General features: G+C 42.5%; 1 protein-coding gene across 5 annotated transcripts in view; it reads left to right on the top strand.

Annotated features, from left to right (window-relative positions):
• LOC141103434 (uncharacterized oxidoreductase ZK1290.5-like) overlaps positions 1-20,083 on the top strand; it is a 254,666-nt gene that overhangs the window by 183,279 nt on the left and 51,304 nt on the right. For 2 of the 5 annotated variants that reach the window (XM_073593025.1, XM_073593023.1), the window contains one exon: positions 4,140-7,767. The exons of 2 other annotated variants lie outside the window; for them this stretch is intronic. In XM_073593025.1, the coding sequence (XP_073449126.1) occupies positions 4,140-4,217 (78 nt within the window). In that variant the 3' untranslated portion in view covers positions 4,218-7,767. Of the gene's footprint in view, positions 1-4,139; positions 7,768-18,110; positions 18,175-20,083 lie in introns of those variants that run through there. One more of the 5 variants, XM_073593027.1, reaches the window with a different exon arrangement.

Below are 20,083 nucleotides of genomic sequence, written 5' to 3'. Positions count from 1 at the left end.
ATATTGGAGAAATCAGTGATAAGGTATGTCATATTCTGCACACAATTGTTCATATTATTTGGGAACACCATTTTCATATACAGTAATTGTGTCATATATTTAACCTACTTATTGTACCACAGATTGGGACCCCGCAGCTTATACAGTTTCTCATTCTCTGAGTTGTACCATATTGGAGTGTATTGTGTGAACCCTGTAGCCCTTAGGGTAATTTTCATATTATATCACACCTTATCCAACAGTATACATGTGGGTATTTTACACAGATTTTCAGGCCCCTAGCCTCTAGAAGAGACAGAAGGGGGTACTTTGGGTATTGTGGCAAGAGGGCGCCCTGTACTGGGTCTATCATGAGCTCCTTATCCCATCCTAGTAGTTGCCGAAGCTGGGAAGCTAAAAAATAAGATCTAGCATACAGAATAGCTAAGTTTCCAGCATCCCTAGCCAACAGTAGAGTTGATATGGTTAATACAGGGATGCTTTTTCTTCAATACCAAATCCCGAAACAAGCAGTCAAGTATTCTATACCAATGCAACGGTATCCAAATGAGAGAGTTATGTAGGATGTATAACAATTGAGGGGCTCAGTTAATCTTAAATAAATTGTCACTTCCAATCACTGTTAAGGGCAGTTTATTCCAACTGGAACATTTATCCTATCCAGGAGGGGTTTCATATTAATATCTATGTAATCTTGCACATCCGTGGATACAAGCACACCCAAATACTTGAAAGTAGTCACTGTGCAAATTTAATGAACTTTAGTTGGCAAAGGGTCCTGAAGCAGGTTAAGGGGCAACAGGATGGATTCCTCCCAATTTATTCGGAAGCCCGGGAAGGAGCCAAATTGCAAGATTATTTGCATCATTGATCACCAAGAAATAAAAGGGTATCAATGGCATACAACACCACTTTATCTTCCCTCTTTCCCCTCCTGAACCCCACTATGTCTTGTCTGGTTTATTGCAATAGCCAAGGGCTATATCGCTAAATATGATGGGGAAAAAGAGCATCCCTGCCTGGTTCCTCTGTGCAATTAAAAACGGACGAGATAGAGTATTATTTATCCATAGCTTATCAGTAGGGGAGCTGTACAGGAGATGTACCCATGCAATTAATTTGGGTCTAAATCCAAAGGTCGACAACACCTCCCATGAGTAATTTCATGCAACACTATCAAACACTTTTTTGTGCATGTAAGGAGAGAACTGCTCTCTGTCCTACATTATCTGTTAGTAGTTGCATATTGATAAATAATCTCCTTATATTCTTTAGTTTAAAACCTAATTGGTCTGTATAAACAAGGTCAGATATACATACAGCTAGTCTGTTTGCCAGTGCCCTTGCAAGTATCTTAACATCTGACGTAAGTAAAGAAATGAGTCTGTAGGATTCAGAAAGGAGCACGTTCTAACCCAGAAGCACTCTAATAATAACTTTTGTCATTGAGCCAGGGAGAGTACATTGCTGAAATGCCTTCTAAAAAACACACAAGAGCTCTGGCAAAAGTACCTGTCCAAAGTGTTTGTATAGTTCAGAGGGTACAGTGTCTTATCCCAGAGCTTTAATATTTTGGGTTTGGGAGACTGCACTTTCTAGTTCCTCCAGAGTTAAGGGAGCCTCCAGTTAAAGTCTGACTGACCTCATAAGCTTGGTGATCTCCATTGCTATCAAAAACTCGGTAGCAATATTGGACAAACTGGACACCTTAGTCTTAAATAACTCCTTGTAGAAGTCATAGAAAGACTGCACAATTGTCCCTGTACTATGGGAGATACCCCCTTGCCTCGTTGAACGTTAAGGGTAGATTCCTGTTGCGAGTGAGCAACCATAGCCAACAGGTGATCAGGGAGAAGTGTTTGTACAATTTTTGAACTTCTCGCCATCTATCCTGATCAGCATGAGATGGCATAGCAATATAAAGTGCTTCACGCAATTCCTTCATAATACCCCTTACCCATTGTTTGGAGGAGTTTTTGATACTAGATATTTCTTTAATCAGGACCCCTCTCAAAAAGGCTTTCATGGCATCCCACGCAATCAGATGACTCCTTATTTAAACAAAAATTGTAACTATGGTAATGGGGTCAACCAAAATGGGTTTACCTTCCATGGGGGGGTTCCCTCCAATCTGCATCGAACAAACCCTACCATTAGGGGTGAATGGTCTAGACCTCTAGGTCCATATAAGATGGATTCCATCCATAGAAGGAAGCTCTATAGTTATTGATGGATTACAGTTAACAAGGGTTTATAATAAAGGTCACATAGAAAGACCCCTAGATATTTCAAGGCCTTGGTTTGCCACATAAATGGAAAAGGGAGGAGACATTAAAAAGCTTCTGTCTTATGAATGTTCACCTTGGAATTACTGTGAGCAGTGACGTGAGAAAATTCCTGTAATGGAAATGGGAAAATAACTCTTGGATTAATCACATACAGTAAAGCAATAGATCGTATGCGTATAAACCCAGCTTGTACTCCCAGTCACCCAGGTGGACCCCCTGTGTACTTTTTTACTTGGATTAGTGTTATTTTAAGAAAAACAATATGTTAATGTAGATTAAAGGTATACATTGTATTCTATAATTTTGTCCTATTTAAAGTGACACTAAAATATGTCTCATTAAGTTTTTTTTTTTAATATGTATAAGACGTTCAATGTCCACAACTGGTAAAGAAGCAATTGGGCTTTAAATAGTCAATGCAAAGTTCTCCTCAGTATGTTTAAATTGGACTGTGGTCATGTTAAACTTGTGCTCAAAGCTGCAAGATCAAAAGAGAATGGGAGCAGGCGTACCTTTACTAACCCAGGAGTGTGAGCATATTGAATTAAGACGCCGCTCAAACCAACCCGGCATTAACTCAATGTGTATGTGTGTGGCCTCAGCCAGCGCTGCTCCAGCCATGACCCCTGATGTGTTTCACCCAACCCGCTGGGGCTTGGTCACAGAGGTCTGTGTCTCTGTGATAAAGCCCCGATGGGTGGAGTGAAATCAGGGGGCATGACCAGAGCGGGGCTGGCTGAGACCACACACATACATTGAGGTAATGAGTTAATGCCGGGTTGTTGGTTTGATCGGCGTCTTACCAAGTTGGAGATGTAGCTGTCGTCAAATAACAAAAATGGCGATTTTTACTGAGAACTGGATTTCACAATGAAACTTTTTGTGGTGAAAAAGCTCAAAAGGTGCTTGATTGGGTAAGCATGTGGCCAAATCTAACCAAAGGATGCATCTCATAAACATGTTGCAATATAATGAAAAAAGGGGAACGTTGGAGCGGACTTTATAGGTACCAGAAAAGGAATACAAAATATTATTAGAAAAACAATTAATTTATTAAACATAGATATAGAAAATTGACAATATAACATTAAAAACAGATAGTGTTCGCTTCCAATAGAACTGTGTGGCATATTCTATTGGAAGCCAACACTATCTGTTTTTAATGTTATATTGTCAATTTTCTATATCTATGTTCAATAAATTAATTATTTTTCTAATAATATTTTGTATTCCTTTTCTGGTACCTATAAAGTCCACTCCAACGTTCCCCTTTTTTCATTAGCAATTTCATGTGGATGTGGTACCCCCTTGGCCCTTTCTTTATCTATATATGTTGCAAAATAAGATTGGTGATTAGCAGCAGATAATTTGTAAACTGTTTATTTAGCACTCGATAAATAATCCTCTAAATATCCTAATATAAAGCAATCTACATTTATGAACCTAACTATAGAAAAAAAACCCCACAGAATTCAGGATTAAAATGGAAAGGAAGTGCAGGAACAGACAACCAATTGGCACTTATGTCGTCAGGCTTTTGATTGCGTCAGCAGGTTTTGCATCCCTATAGAAGTCTATGGAATGCAAAGTCTGCCTGAAGCAGGTTTAATTGAAGTCAACTGCTCAACAAATACAACTGTCAGTGAAATCTTAATGACCTTGAAAGCTTCTCAACCCGACAAAAGTCCGAAGAGGCCTTTATCTTCTTCTGGTCTGACTTAGGCATATTTAATATTAATTGTTTAGTATTGTAAATTATGCTTTGCACTTAGTACACAGCTCCTGTTTATTGAATGAGACCAGTGAAAAAAATCTTTTATCATTTAATAATTGTTTTTGCTCTTAAAATAGGCTGTCCACAATGGGGTTAAACCGAAGGATGTTAAGCAGCCTCATGATAAACAGCCCAACCTCGCAGAAAATCAATAGCAAAATATTCCCACACTTCTCCACAGACCTCTTGTCAGCAGGGGAAGGATGAAGGATGCAAGATGAAAACAGTCTGGTTTAGATTATCTTATCTCATCAATCAGAATCATTAATATAATGAATAATGTTTAAAAAATAATTTAAATGCTTACAGTTGATCAGTGTGTTGTACATATTGAGGGTAATTTCAGCAGCCAGAAATTCCTGTCTTATTCATAGAAATGAAACACGTGAAGCAATCTCAAAGACTTCCGTGAGGAAGTACATATATAAATACAAAAATGTTGAAAAATATTAAAAATTAAATTATAAAAAGTACATGGGTCAATACATGTATGTATGAATCAGACATGAGTGTCCATATGTAATATTTGCGAATAAAAATAACTGTCCATATATAATAACAGCAAATACAAATGTGAAGTAATGATCTGAAAACAGTCCAAGAAAGACCCCTTGGGTGAATCCAACCAGAGTCAATGGTGTAAAAAATATGAGTGACAACCCATACAGTATCCGCAAATACCCAATAATTGCGCTTACCGCAAGGCAAGCGAACACCAGCCTGTATCACGTCTTGGTGTGGAGAATCCAGATGGTGCTCTTAGACTGTATACATCGTAGCTGAAAGGATGTAATAAGGACACCAAACTTCCATCTCATGGACATGTAAATAAAAGGAAACTGGCCATAGTGTAATACTGCCAAACTAATTGAAGTTTAGAAAAGGTAGAAAACTTACACTAGTGCATAAAGATACAGCAGGAAAAAAAGGGAACTTAGAGTGAACACTAGCAAACTCAGTAGTGAAGATGAGACCCCACACTCCGTGCAAATATTGCACTTTCCACAAGGCAAGCCAGCAACAGCTTGTGTTCAGTATTGGTTAACCACACCACACTACGTGATCCACCACCAGGCAAACACATGAGTATGTAAAAATACAGCAAACAGCCGGCCGGCATAGCGAGCACCCGTCCACACTGAAAATGGCGATGACGTCAGAGCGTCAACCTCCCGACGTACGTTTCACCACAAATGGCATCGTATTTTTGTGTTCTCATTCATAGAAATCTAGCGTGTTTGTGATATAGTGGATGTGTCCCAGGAAGCAGTACATTTGCCAATATTTTGTTTGTGGTATACAGGCTTAGCTGATTACAGATTTGTAAAATGTCTTAAACATCCTAACAATGACATTTAGTTTACCTGGGCACTGTGTATCATACACATTTTCTTATTTTTTTAAGTAAATACTGTTTTTACCCTTTTTCATCCTTTGTTGTATATCAGCACTGCTGATATCCTGCATCATCTTTGTAGCCACTTCCTATCTACATACATGCACTGCAGTGATAGCTGCATTGCATTTCTCAGGGTAGGTCTCTCTCAGGGTAGGTCTCTGGTTGATGACAACAGGTGAACATTCCAGTCTAATGTGCATTGGTATGGCCATTGTTGACTTCATTGGCAACATGTGACAGGGTGGCCACACAGGAGAACTAGTTGGAGATAGGATAGAGTGTTGTAATCCTATAACAGGAAGTGGCAAAATCACCAAGTATTATTTTCTGTTACAATAGTTTTTATTGATAAAGTATTTGCGACTTTTAATAATCGAACACTTACCTGTCCCAGCCATGCGGGGGATAGAGGCTCTGCTCGTCTCCCCCTCCGTTCGGCAGCGCCGGCATTGCAACTGTGGGCGCCGGCTGTGGCTTCACGGCCGGGCACCCACTGCGCATGCGCAAGCGGTGCCGCGTGCCGTGATTGGCCGCTCAGTCATCTGGGACCTGTAATGTGTCCCAGATGATTGACAAGAGGGAGGGGGCAGAGCTGAGCTCTTCCTGCACCAAGGGGAAGTGATGTCACCAGCCCAGGCACTGAAGGCGGCAGACTACAAGGGACCCCCTAGCAACAGCCATTTAGAGGACAAGTAAAAAAAAATGTTTTTTCCAAATATTTTTTTAAATTTTTTTTTAGGAACATTCATGCTTTTTTTTTTTTTTTTTTCCGGTGGAACAGCACTTTAATGTCTGGGACCTGCAAGTAGGCCAGCAAAGGAGACCATATTTTGTCAAAAATACATTGTTTGTCTCGCAAGACACTAACCATTTTTTTATTTAGCATTGTCTAAGTTAGTTTACGCTTCATTAGGGCTAGAACTGGACTTTTCCAAGCGGTTGCAATAACAATTTTGGCTGCCAGGAACATGAAATATATTAAGGTCTGTGTATGCCTTGGGACATTTTCGACTGGTTTATTCAGTAGGACAATACTTGCATCTTTAATAATATTAACCAACGTAACTGAAAGAATAAAAGCGTACTCTCTCAACCAAAAATGACGCAGTTTAGGGCAAGTCCACCATGTATGTAAAGGTGTGCCTGTCTGGCCACATCCTCTGAAGCATGAGGCCGACAAGCCCAGAAACATCTTCGAGAGGCATTCTGGAACCAGGTACCATCTACCATTTAGTTTATATAGCATGGAGATGCCTACCCTCAAAGAGACCTCCTGCATGCACTTATTTTCAAACATGGTGCATACTGCTAGGTCTGGGCTTAATTTCTGTAGCGATTTAAGAAAATGATAGATTTGCTGTAGATGGAAATTTTCTGAGTGGGGCATCTCCAGACTGTTAACGAAGTGTGATAGCGGACATAACCCTCTATGGTCAATATAGTCCCCAATGTGGTAAAGATCCTTGTTTATCCACCAGTCAAAGCCTAAAGCCTACATTCCTGGTGGAAACAAGGGGTTGCCAAAGAGAGGAGCTGCTGGAGTGTGTGGCGAACGTAATGGCCATCTCCTACAACCCGTATCCCATAGACGAATGGAGTGGGAAAGCATAGGGCATAATATCGCTTTACCATATTGCGAGGGAGTCCAAAGCACCAAGTTTGGCATTCCCAAACCTCCTATTTCCTTAGAAGCATACATCGTGGGTCGTGCTATTCTGCTGTCCCTAGTATCCCAGATATACCGGAAGATTTTTGATTGAAATTGCCACGTTGCGTCAACAGGGACCTGGGTGGGCAAAGTTCTGAAATAGTACAATATCCTGGGTAGGACTGTCATCTTTACTGAGGATATTCTCTCCATCCAAGACAAGTTCACATCAGACCATGCCTTCACATCCTCCAAGAGTTTAGCAAATAATGGCGGGTAGTTTTCCTTATAGAGTAATGAAATGTTAGGAGTTAGGTGTACTCCTAGGTATGACAGGGATGTTTGCTGCCAAAGAAAGGGATATTGGCTATGAAAACTCTTCAATATAGACAAGGGAGAAATGGCGCAAGGTATCAACCAAACATGAAAGAAAAAGATATCAAAATAATAATGGCCCAAGTGTCCAAAATGACGGTATATAACTATGATGTAAGCGTATGTGGGAAAAAGATAGCAATATAGGGCACATATACGCTAAGACTGAGAATTCCCAAAAATGACAAAAAGTTCAAATGAAGATGATACTAGGCATTAGCGGCTGCTCCCTTGGGAGTAGAAGCAAAACTCTGGAAGGCAATGTAGAGATAAAAGACAAGGTGCGCCAATCTAAGTGCAGTATCAAACGCAACTTTAATTAATAAGTATAAAAATGAACGGCCAAATGGCTACTCACAGATTCAGTAAGGGTAAGGCACATAATAACATGTAGATAGCCCAGGGACTTGATCACGGCTGCTCTCGGTGCAGGATCCCAAAGATGTTACAAAGCGCTGGGGAGAGTGTGGAAAGGCTGTCCGCGGTGTGTAGTCCTCCGCTGGTGGGGGCTTTACAACCAGTCTGCGAATTGACCACTGAGTTGACAGTGGTCATTTGGTAGACTGGTTGTAAAGCCCCCACCAGCGGAGGACTACACACCGCGGACAGCCTTTCCACAATCACCCCAGCGCTTTGTAACATCTTTGGGATCCTGCACCGAGAGCAGCCGTGATCACGTCCCTGGGCTATCTACATGTTGTTATGTGCCTTACTCTTACTGAATCTTTGTGAGTAGCCATTTGGCCGTTCATTTTTATATTTATTAATTAAAGTTGCGTTTGATACTGCACTTAGATTGGCGCACCTCGTCTTTTATCTCTACATGAAAACTCTTCAGTATCCACTCCGGCAGGTTAACATTCATGGCCTCTGATTAATCTTGATTTCCTAACAAACCCGAGATTTTCCCAAAGCGATCCAAAAAGAACAGCAAATTCGGCAGAGTGGTATGTGGGGAGGTGATGAATAACAGTAAGTCATTTGCGAATAAGATGCATTTGTGGCTCCTAACACCACTCTTTATACCCTGAATGCTGGGATGCTGGCAGATGGCTATTGATAGGGTTTCAATGGCTGCAACAAACAGGAGGGGCGATAGAGGGCATCACTGGCGAGTTCCCCAAAAAAATGGGGAATGGGCCTGACTTGTGGCTGAGCAATACAATCTGGGCTGTAGGAGAGCTATATAGGGAGTGTAATGAAGCTACATATTTAGGACCGAACCCTCACCTGTCCAGGACCCGGAAAAGGAGGGGCCAGGAGAGAGAGGAATGTTGACAATCTGTTTGCAAGGATTTTGGTGAACACTTTTAAATTGGTATTGATTAAAGAGATTGGGCGGTCATTGGCCACTTCGCTATGGTCTTTGTGAGGTTTGGGAATCAGGGTTATAAAAGCTCTATTAGAATCCATGTCTATTGGGCCCCCTCCTTGCATGGCTCTAAAACATTTTGTCAGGGATGGAGCTAGATTTTGTGCAAATGTTTTATAATAGAGCGTCGTGAACCTGTCAGGGCCCGGTGCTTTGCCCACCAATTATTATTTTTATGAAAACTGCTGATATAAAATATTGACAATACGTTTTTATACATTACCATGTAAAGCCTATGTTAGATTTTAGTATATTGGTCTACAAATACATTGATTTGTTAATTTTGAAACAGCTACTTTATTGTTGTCATGCTGCCTTCTGTTCTGAGTTTGTTGTAGTTTCCCCTACAGCATACCTGGATGGGCTCAGTGCTGACCAATGAGTAAAATCATGAAATGACTCTCCAAAATATAGAGCTCCTTCCTCTATGTTCTATACAAAGAGGTCAAAGATGTTTGGTCTGCATGTTTAAGGTATTCCTTATATTTGTTAAGCTAAACCTGGTTTGCCCCTATCTTATTTAAGCTTGCCAACTATTGAATTTATAATTGTTACTAGGAATGTCTTATAAACTTTGTCTTTGGTATGTATTCACAAAGTGTGGGTGTGCTGTATCACATAACCCACTGATAGAACAAACTGTATTAACAATAATGTATTGATTGACTGAAAACTGCTTTAAAGGAAACCTGTCATGTGAGAAATATTGAGGTTGCCATTGTTGACCTCTCCTGAAAATGCTAGTTGCAGTGTTGTCTTCCTGACCTTGTGCTTTAATGCTTTGATAACCAGCATGAATAAAGACTCTTTTTCTGTGTCTTTTGATCTGTTTACTTTTTCTATGTTAGTGACTAAAGCCGGCCATACATGGATCGAAATGTGTCCGGTTCAGCAGGGACCAGACGAAATTCGATCCATGTATGGGCAGGCTGGTTGTACACAAGTCAGTCTATCGATCAACTTGTGTACAACCAACCTGTTGAAAAATGTTCTCTGAAACAGTGCCACCAGTGTATTCTGATGGCGTGGAAATCTCCCCGCTGTCAAAATACAAAGGCTCAGCGTGTGGTATTCCTTCGTCCACATTGAGTATGTGGATGGGGGGATAGAGTGATTTTCTTTCATTCAACCAGTAGATTTGTCTGAGGTTCTTGTATATTTATTATCTAATTCAGTGTTTACTGACAATAATTATTTTACATACATTATTTTAAGCTATTGGGTATTTGGTTTTAACTATGACCATGAGGAGGGAATATTGTATTGATATGGATATATCCTTTTTTCTAGCTCAATGAAGGGCATGTTTTTGAACTCCCAAAAATGCATAGTCTAATCTTTGGATTGTCCCCCTGACTTTTAATGGAATAACATTGTATCTGGACCACTTAGCAGTTTGGTATGGCATTTTAATGTCCTTTTTTGTTAAAAATAAATTTAGTAGTGCTTCTGATCCTGGTATACTGTTCACATACTAAGTGGTTGCAGGTAAAACGTGCTTTGTAAGTACTTACTTTCATACTGGCCATATATACCAATCAGCCATAACTTTATGACCAACGATCTAATATTGAGTAGATCCCCTTTTTGCCACTGAAACAGTCCTGACCCTTGAAGGCATGGACTCCACTAAACCTCTAAAAGTTTTCTGTGGTATCTGGCATCAAGCTGTCACTAGCAGATCCTTTTAAGTCCATTAGATTGCAAAGTGGGGCCTCAGTGGAATAGACGTGTTTTTCCAGCACTTCCCACAGATGCTGGATTGGATTTGGATCTGGAGAATTTGGAGGCCAAGTCAAAACCTCAAACTTGTGTTCCTCAAACCATTGTTGAACCCTTTTTGCAGGGTGGCAGGGAACATTATCCTCCTGAAAGAGGCCATTGCCATCAGGGAATACATTTTCCATGAAAGGGTGTACTTGGTCAGCAACAATGTTTAAGTAGGTGATACGTGACAAAGTAACATCCACATGAATTACAAGACCCAGGTTTCACAGCAGCACATTGCTCAAAGCATCCCACAGCTTCCCCCGGCTTGCCTTCTTTCCATACTGCATTCCGTTGCCATATTTTCCCAAGGAAAGTGACACACATGCATCCGGCCATCCATGTAATGTAAAAGAAAATGTGATTCATCAGACCAGGCCACCCTCTTCCATTGCTCCGTGGTCCAGTTCTGGTGATCATGTGCCCATTGAAGGTGCTTGTGGCTGTGGACACAGGTCAGCATGGATACCCTGACTGGTCTGTGGTTGCGCAGCCCCATACACAACCAACTGTGATGCACTGTGTGATCTGACACCTTTCTGTCAGCACCAGCATTAACTTTTCAGCAGTTTGAGCTACTGTAGCTCTTCTATTGGATAGGACTACATGGGCCGGCATTCGCTCTTCACAAGCATCAATGAGCCTTGGCCACCCATGACCCTGTTGCTGGTTTTCCTTCCTTGGACCACTTTTGGTAGGTCCTGACCACTGCAGACCAGTAACATCCAAGAGCTGCAGTTTTGAAGTTGTTCTGACTCTGTCATCTAGCCATTACAATTTGGTCCTTGTCAAAGTCCCTTAAATCCTTATGCTTGGCCAGTTTTTCTGCTATCAACACATCAACTTCAGGGACAACATTGTCACTGCAAATATATTCCACCCACTCTCAGCTGCCATTGTGAAGAGATAATCATTGTTATTCACTTTACCTGTCAGTGATAATAAAATTATGGCTGATTGGTGGTATATAATGATAAACAGTTCATCATTGAATTTATTGTTTCAAATGATGCTTGCTTGTTTAACCGCTTGGCATCCGCGCTATAGCCGAATGACGGCTACAGCGCGGACCTACATTCCCGGGAGGACGTCATATGACGTCCTCCCCTGTGCACGCTCCCTGCGCGCGCCCTGCAGGGCGCGCGCCGGGCGCGTTGTGATCACCGAGTCACTGAGACTCGGCTCTTTACCATGTGATCAGCTGTCAGCCAATGACAGCTGATCACATGATGTAAACAAAAGATCGGTAATCGGTTTTTTTTTTTTACTCACGCTGACAGCGCGAGTAGAAAAAAAAGCCGATCAGCGGATCGGATGTGAGGGACATCGGTCCCCAAGTGGAAGAGGCACATCTGCCTCATCAGTGCCCAATAAAAGTGCCACCTAATAGTGCCCACAGTGCCACCTAATAGTGCCCACAGTGCCACCTAACAGTGCCCACAAGTACCACCTATTAGTGCCCACAAGTACCACCTATCAATGCCCACCTGTAGTGCCAATCAGTGCCACCTGCCAGTGCTGCCCATCACTGCCACCCATCAGTGCCCATCACTGCCACCCATCGTGCCCATCACTGCCGCCTATCAGTGCCCATCACTGCCGCCTCATCAGCGTACATCATTGAAGGAGAAAAATTACACGTTTAAAATTTTTTAAAACAAAATATAAAAAAATAAACTTTTTTTAAAAAAAAAATTCAGTTTTTTACATTTTTTTAATAAAAAGTAAAAACCGCAGAGGTGATCAAATACCACCAAAAGAAAGCTCTATTTGTGGTGAAAAAATGATAAAAATTTCATTTGGGTACAGTGTTGTGTGACCGCGCAATTGTCATTCAAAGTGCGTCAGCGCCGAAAGCTGAAAATTGGTCTGGATAGGAGGGGGGTTTAAGTGCCCGGTAAGCAAGTGGTTAAAAACCTTGTAAAGCTGTAATTTACACTTGGAGCCCTTTCACACTGGGGCGGTTTGCAGGCGCTATTGCGCTAATAATAGCGCCTGCAAACCGACCCGAAAAGGCCGCTACTTTCATTCCAGTGTGAAAGCCCCGAGGGCTTTCACACTGGAGCGATGCGCTGGCAGAACGGTAAAAAAAGTCCTGCCAGCAGCATCTTCGGAGCGGTGAAGGAGCGGTGTGTATACCGCTCCTTTACCGCTCCTGCCCATTGAAATCAATGGGACAGCGCGGCTATACCACCGGCAAAGCGCCTCTGCAGAGGCGCTTTGCGGTGGTATTTAACCCTTTCTCGGCCGCTAGCTGGGGGTAAAACCGCCCCGCTAGCGGTCGCATACCGACGGTAAAACGCTGCTAATAATAGCGGCGTTTTACCGCCGACGCCGCCCCCGCCCCAGTGTGAAAGGGCTCTTAAGGTAGGCAGTCAGGAGGCGGAAAAACTGTGGTTCAGCCGCATTTTTTAACTATCCCTCGGCAGCCCACTGAAAGAGGCCTAATAGTACTGTATGAGAATATTTAAACATAAACATAACTGCATATCAATGATAAGTCATGTCCTGAGCTGTACATCTGTATAATGTATCTAGTAATTTGATAAATCTGGTTTATATCTTCCCTGACTACATTAGTTAGAATATTGCAGTTTTTCAATAAAGATTTTATAATCATTGGTTTAAGCAGATGGTAATAATTTGTCTTTTTTTATGTCTGGAAAGAGCTCAGTGGCTCCTGTGTCGTCATCAAAATTTTATTTTAGGATTCCTGTATTTTTTATACCGTGATCTGATGTCCTCAGACTGACAGTCTGCTCCAACAAGTCTGAAGATAACCGAGAGCTGAATCAGAGTCCGGGGATATTATTCTCCTAACATATTGTTAGTGTTCTGTGTGAACAGGATTCTCCCAGACTACTAACAAAAAATCCATTGTTAATAGTCAGTGAAAAGAGCTGAGATTTACTGACCTAATCCTGGGAATATCTGTAGAAGCAGCCACTATAGAATGAGATGCCTGCACATAAGGTCATGTGTATGAGATTGCCGAGTTTTCTGTGATAAGACCTTGCCAAGGTTAACTGTGTGATACAAGTTTGTTTTGTGCAACTATATTGTTATTTTGCCAATTCATAGTAAACCGGTTACAGAAGAAGTAGAAACAAATGTAAACTGCTCACAGATTTTCTGACCTGTTGGGAAATCTTTGTGGGTAATTACTGTATGAGCATTTCTGATGCTTTAAATATATATGCACTGCGCTCCTAGATGAGTGAACAAATAATGTCTCTGTGCTGCTACTTTACATAAAGATAACCAAACAGAATATGCGCCTTCAAAAACACACAGTAACGCAATAATCTGAATATTATTATTATTATTATTATTATACAGGATTTATATAGCGCCGACAGTTTACGCAGCGCTTTACAACATTAGGGAGGACAGTACAAGTACAATACAATTCAATACAGGAGGAATCAGAGGGCCCTGCTCGTTAGAGCTTACAATCTAGGAGGGAGGGTCAAGTTATACAAAAGGGTAATAGCTGTGGGGGATGAGCTAATGGAGAAAATAGTGCAGTTGTTAGATGGAGGCAGGATAGGCTTCTCTGAAGAGGAAAGTTTTCAGGGATCGCCTAAAAGTGGATAAATTTGGAGACAGTCTGACAGATTGTGGTAGGGAATTCCAGAGGATGGGCGAGGCTCGGGAGAAGTCCCGGAGGTGGATATGGGAGGAGGTGATGAGGGAGCTAGAGAGCAGGAGGTCTTGGGAGGAGCGGAGATGGCGATTAGGTTGGTATTTTGAGACTAGGTTAGTGATGTAGCTGGGGGCACAGTTGTGGATGGCTTTGTAACTTATTGTTAGTATTTTGAATTTAATTCGTTGGGTGAGTGGTAGCCAATGGAGGGATTGGAAGAGAGGGGTAGCAGACACTGAGCGGTTTGTAAGGTGGATAAGTCTGGCAGCAGCATTCATGATGGACTGAAGGGGGGATAGTCTATTTAAAGGTAAGCCAATGAGGAGGGAGTTGCAGTAGTCAAGGCGAGAGATAACCAGGGAGTGAATCAGGAGCTTTGTGGTTTCACTGGTTAGAAAGGGACGTAGTTTAGAGATGTTGCGTAGGTTGAGGCGGCAAGCTTTGGAAAGTGATTGGATGTGGGGCCGTAAGGAGAGTTCAGAATCCAGGATAACACCTAGCACCCTGACATGTGGGGACAGGTGGATGGTTTTGCCATTGCTCTTGACAGAGAAGTCAGGGGAAGAGGCACGTGGGGGAGGAAATATTATAAGCTCGGTTTTGGACAAGTTGAGTTTGAGGAAGTGGTGTGACATCCATACAGATATGTCGGTTAGTAAGTTAGTGATGCGTGAGGAGACTGATGGAGTGAGTTGAGGGGTGGAGAGATAGATTTGTGTGTCATCAGCATAGAAATGATATTGAAAGCCGTGAGAGGCTATCAACTGACCCAGGGAAGAGGTGTAGATTGAAAATAAAGAGGTCCAAGAACAGAACCTTGGGGGACCCCAACAGAGAAGGGAAGAGGAGTGGAGGAAGTAGAATTGTAAGTGACACTGAAGGTGCGTTGGGATAGGTAGGATGAGAGACACTGAAGTGCACAGTCACGGAGACCGAGGGAGTAAAGTTTTTTGAGGAGGAGGGGGTGGTCAACCGTGTCAAAGGCAGCTGAAAGATCCAGAAGTAGGAGTACAGAATAGTGTCCGTTGGTTTTTGCAGTTAGTAGGTCATTTGTGAGTTTTAAATGAGCAGTCTCTGTGGAGTGTTGAGGGCGAAATCCAGATTGAAGGGGATCAAGAAGGTTGTTTTTAATGAGGTGGTCACTCAGTTGGTTGTAAACCAGGCGTTCAAGGAGTTTAGAGGAAAAGGGGAGCAAGGAGATAGGGCGTAGGTTGTTAGGATTGGTAGGGTCCAAGGATGGCTTTTTGAGTATGGGGGTGACCAGTGCATGTTTTAGAGCATTGGGGAAGATGCCAGAGGAGAGGGAGAGATAAATCAAATCTTGTGAAAAAAATTTAAATAAAATGAGAAACGTCCATATAACATAGAATATATAGGAAAAACTGAAAATTCAAGTCCTACAAAGTGTGATAAAATAGGCGTAGCTAAAAAAATCAAAACAGTACACCATATATACACCACCGAGGTGATCTGTGCCAATTCCACTTCATTTTGGGGCGGCACAGTGGTGTAGTGGATAGCACTTTCACCTAGCAGTAAGAAGGGCTGGTGGTTTAAATCCCAACCACGAAACTAACTGCCTGCAGTTTGCATGTTCTCCCTGTGCCTGTGTGGGTTTCCTCCGGTTTCCTCCCACACTCCAAAGACATGCTGGTAGGTTAATTGGATCCTGTCTAAATTGTCCCTAGTATGTATAAATGTGAAATAGGGACCCTGGAGTATAAGCTCCTTGAGGGTAGCGACTAATGTGAATGTACAATGTATATGTAAAGCGCTACGTAAATTGATGGCACTATATAAGTACCTGAAATAAAATTAAGAATAAAGCTCACCAAATGCTATTGCCATTCACTCTCGTGTGTGGCAGATACCGCTTTTTTAATATTCAAGAGCCACTACAGATCGCTAAACTCCATCTAGATGCAACACCAATCTCCACATGTAGGGACAAAAGTCAAGAGAGCCTCCAATTGTGTAAAACCTTAAGGCACCCACTTTATTTAAAAGTAAATCACAGTAGTATCAAAATCACTTTCACATTTAAATCAATAGCATGCCAGGTGCCTCAGTGCTGCAATCTCACCATCCTCTCGCCCGCACTTCCTGGGTCACTGTCTTGGCGTCAAATCCAGTTGCTGTAGCCACGCTTCGACACGTCTCGTCACTTCCAACTTCGTCACAGGGGGTCTTTTCTCATTTAATTTAATTTTTTTTTTTTTTTACAAGAGTTGGATCTGATTTATCCACATTATTGTGCTACTGTTAATCGTGTGTTTTTGAAGGCATTTCTGATTCTTGGTTGTTAAATCCTACACTGCCCATTTATCAAAGATCGATCACACTGCAGCAAAAGCTGGGTTATTTATGAGCAGCTTTAAAGAGACCCTGTCGCTAGACCGTTTATTTCAGCAACAAATTCTCCCAGGAGTTTGTATGTGCATTTAACATATTTAATGGATGTTTACCTGTAAAAGTCTCCCTTGTGTAGACAGACAAAAAAACCTTAAGACTGCCCTTGGGTGCCACGATCTTGGATATGATTTCAGCAGCCCCAGCATACTCAAAGCTGTCCCTCAAGTGACACTCTAATGCCCCATACACACGGTCGGATTTTCCGACGGAAAATGTGTGATAGGACCTTGTTGTCGGAAATTCCGACCGTGTGTGGGCTCCATCACACATTTTCCATCGGATTTTCCGACACACAAAATTTGAGAGCAGGATATAAAATTTTCCGACAACAAAATCCGTTGTCGGAAATTCCGAGCGTGTGTACACAAATCCGACGCACAAAGTGCCACGCATGCTCAGAATAAATAAAGAGATAAAAGCTATTGGCCACTGCCCCGTTTATAGTCCCGACGTACGTGTTTTATGTCACCGCGTTTAGAACGATCGGATTTTCCGACAACTTTGTGTGACCGTGTGTATGCAAGACAAGTTTGAGCCAACATCCGTCAGAAAAAATCCATGGATTTTGTTGTTGGAATGTCCGAACAAAGTCCGACCGTGTGTACGGGGCATAAGGGTGCATTCACACCTATGAATGTACCCCGCTGGCGATTACATGTGAGAACCCCAGTGGGGGTTCCCACAATTATCTGCGAGTAGGCAGCTCCATTGAAAGCAATGGGAGGCAACCATTTCTCGCAGCTAATCATGCCCACTTGCACGTAATCATTCATGCTCTGATCACATGCAAGTGATCAGCCATGGACACAGGCTGTATGCATCCAGGGTCAATCATTCGCATGTGATTGCAGCACGATCGATTACATGCGAGTGGGTGTGATTAGCCGTGAGAGCCAGCAGCCTCCCATTGCTTTCAATGTGGCTGCCTACTCGCAGCTAATCGTGGGAACCTCCGTTGGGGTTCTTCCAAGTAACCACCGGCAGGGTGCTTTTTAAGGTGTGAATGCACCCTAATTGGATTCTCCTTCAGGCCTTTCTCGTCTGCTACATAAAAGGTTATGTAGGAAGGGGTGGAGGAGCTGGGCCAGCACAGAGAGTAATTAGACAATTCCAGAAGAAGAGAGCCATGATATACAAGGAGGGAGAGGGCTATGCTAGGAAATTGACTCTTCCTGGAGAAGTCAATTTTTTTAGCAAATTCAAAGACACATTACAAGTGAATGATTAAATGGGAAGCAAACCACTGCAAGTTAGCATATAAAATACTTGATTTTTAAGTTGGTGGTAGAACTTCTGTAAAACATATCTAAGCCCCAAAGCAAAAATATAATATATACTGCAGTGTATCAATCCTTAGTTAAGATGGCTGCATTTGTTTTCTTTTTTTCTTTTTTTAGTGCTTTGTTTTCACCTGGGGTCATTTTTTCAGGTGCCCATAGTACTCCCTGTGTGAGGTGAACTCTATCTATTGGCTGTTCAGCACCCTGGTCCTCTCAAGATCCAATGGAAGGTCTGTGAGTAGTGATGTCAGCATAAGGGTACAAACTGGTGATATATACTGTAGTTTCCTCCGGAGAGTGGGCGAAAGGTGGATATATGCTGCTGAATTGAAGAGAATCTGTTGCTTTAACCTGCAGTCACAGGTTTGCTCCCTCCAACACTTGAAGTGAATGTTAAATGATAAAACAACCCATTCAGTTTAAAATAGAAATGAAAGGCAAAACATTTGTGTATCGATATAGATATTAAAAAACAGTATAAATACCTTTTTTCCCTTTTTATAAGTGATCACCTTTCCTCAGCTGCATAGGCACTGAGGGGGAGGGGGGAGAAGACTGAGCTTCCCCGTATAATGCTGTACGGGGGGGGGGCAGATGATTGGAAGAGAGCAGGCTGAGTTCCCAGCACAGCTAGAGAACTGACCACAGTGTGCTCTCCTGCTTAGTGTGGTCAGCTTTTAATGGTAAAGCAGAGGAACTGGCAGGAACACCAGGGATTTCCCACAAAGGAAGCAAGGCAAAGAGAACAGGAGACTTCTTCATACAAGCACATGGTACAGCAGGCACATATCAGGAATGTGAAACGTCGGGGTAACAAACACTTTAACCACTTCCCACCCAGGAAGAATGATGGCCGGGCGGTGGTTCCGTTATCCTAATATAACGTCTTACAGGATAACAAGCCAGCGTGCGCCCGTGGGGGCGCACAGCGCGGCGATCAGTGGTGTGGTGTGTCACTCTGACACACTGCATCTCCGATCATGGTAAGGAGCCTCTGACGGAGGCTCTTTACCACGTGATCAGCTGTGACCAATCACAGTTCATAACAGCATGAAACAGGTAGTTCCGGTAATCGACTTTTCCTCAGTTCGCTCTGACAGTGAGAGCCAATTGGTGGCTCTCCTGTCAGAGGGGGGGTGTGCGCTGATAATCAGCACATTGATTATCAGCGCAGCCCCCATCAGAGGTGCCCACCACAGCTGCAAATCAGTGCCCATCAGCTGCCAGTCAGTGCCCACCCAAATTGCCAGTCAGTGCCCATCAAAGCGCCACTCAGTGCCCCATTAGTAACACCTGTCAGTGCCCTTCAGATGCCCATCAGTAATGCCTGTCATTACCTCCTCATCAGTGCTTCCTATCAGTGCCACCTATTAGTGCCCATCAGTGCCACTTATTGGTGCCCATCAGTGCTGCATATCAGTGCCCATCAACTCAAAATATTAGTGCCTCCTCATCAGTGCCCATCAGTGCTGCCTCATCAGTGCCCATCAGTGCAACCTCATCAATGCCCGTCAGTGAAGGAGAAAACAAAATTTTATAACAGAAACAAAGAAAAAAGTTTTTTTTTCAAAAATTCCGGTCTTTTTTAGTTTAGCAAAAAATAAAAACCCCAGAGGTGATCAAATACCACCAAAAGAAAGCTCTATTTGTGGGAAGATAATTATAAAAATTTAGTTTGGTTACAGTGTTGTATGACCGCACAATTGTCATTCAAAGTGTGACAGCGCTGAAAGCTGAAAATTGTCCTGAGCAGGAAGGGGCGAAAGTGCCTGGTATTGAAGTGGTTAAGTATCCTCACAACAGATGTTGTGCCAAAAGACCACAGTTCCAAAATCCTGGTAGGGACCGAAGAAGCATTATTTGTCTGTTCAAGTATGTGCTTATTTATTGCTGATCATTTTCTTGTTTATTTGCCTTTATCGCTGTCACATTTCCATTTGCATTTTCCACTGGCTGTTTTTACAGCTGTCAGTGGCTGTAGAATGCAGGTGGACAGACTCTGTCTGGATCTGCCTTCAGACTGTTATTGCTGGCAGGTCTCAGATCAGTTGCAATGCTAGTGGAAATGTGCTTGTTGTACATGGTGTACACTGATGGAAGTCTTGTTTGCAGGCCAATACAC

The sequence above is a fragment of the Aquarana catesbeiana genome, linkage group LG07 (assembly GCF_042186555.1).
Source record: "Aquarana catesbeiana isolate 2022-GZ linkage group LG07, ASM4218655v1, whole genome shotgun sequence".
Classification (NCBI taxonomy): Eukaryota; Metazoa; Chordata; class Amphibia; order Anura; family Ranidae; genus Aquarana; species Aquarana catesbeiana.
The sequence above is the reverse complement of the archived record's forward strand: the minus strand, read 5'-3'. Positions and strand labels throughout refer to the sequence as shown.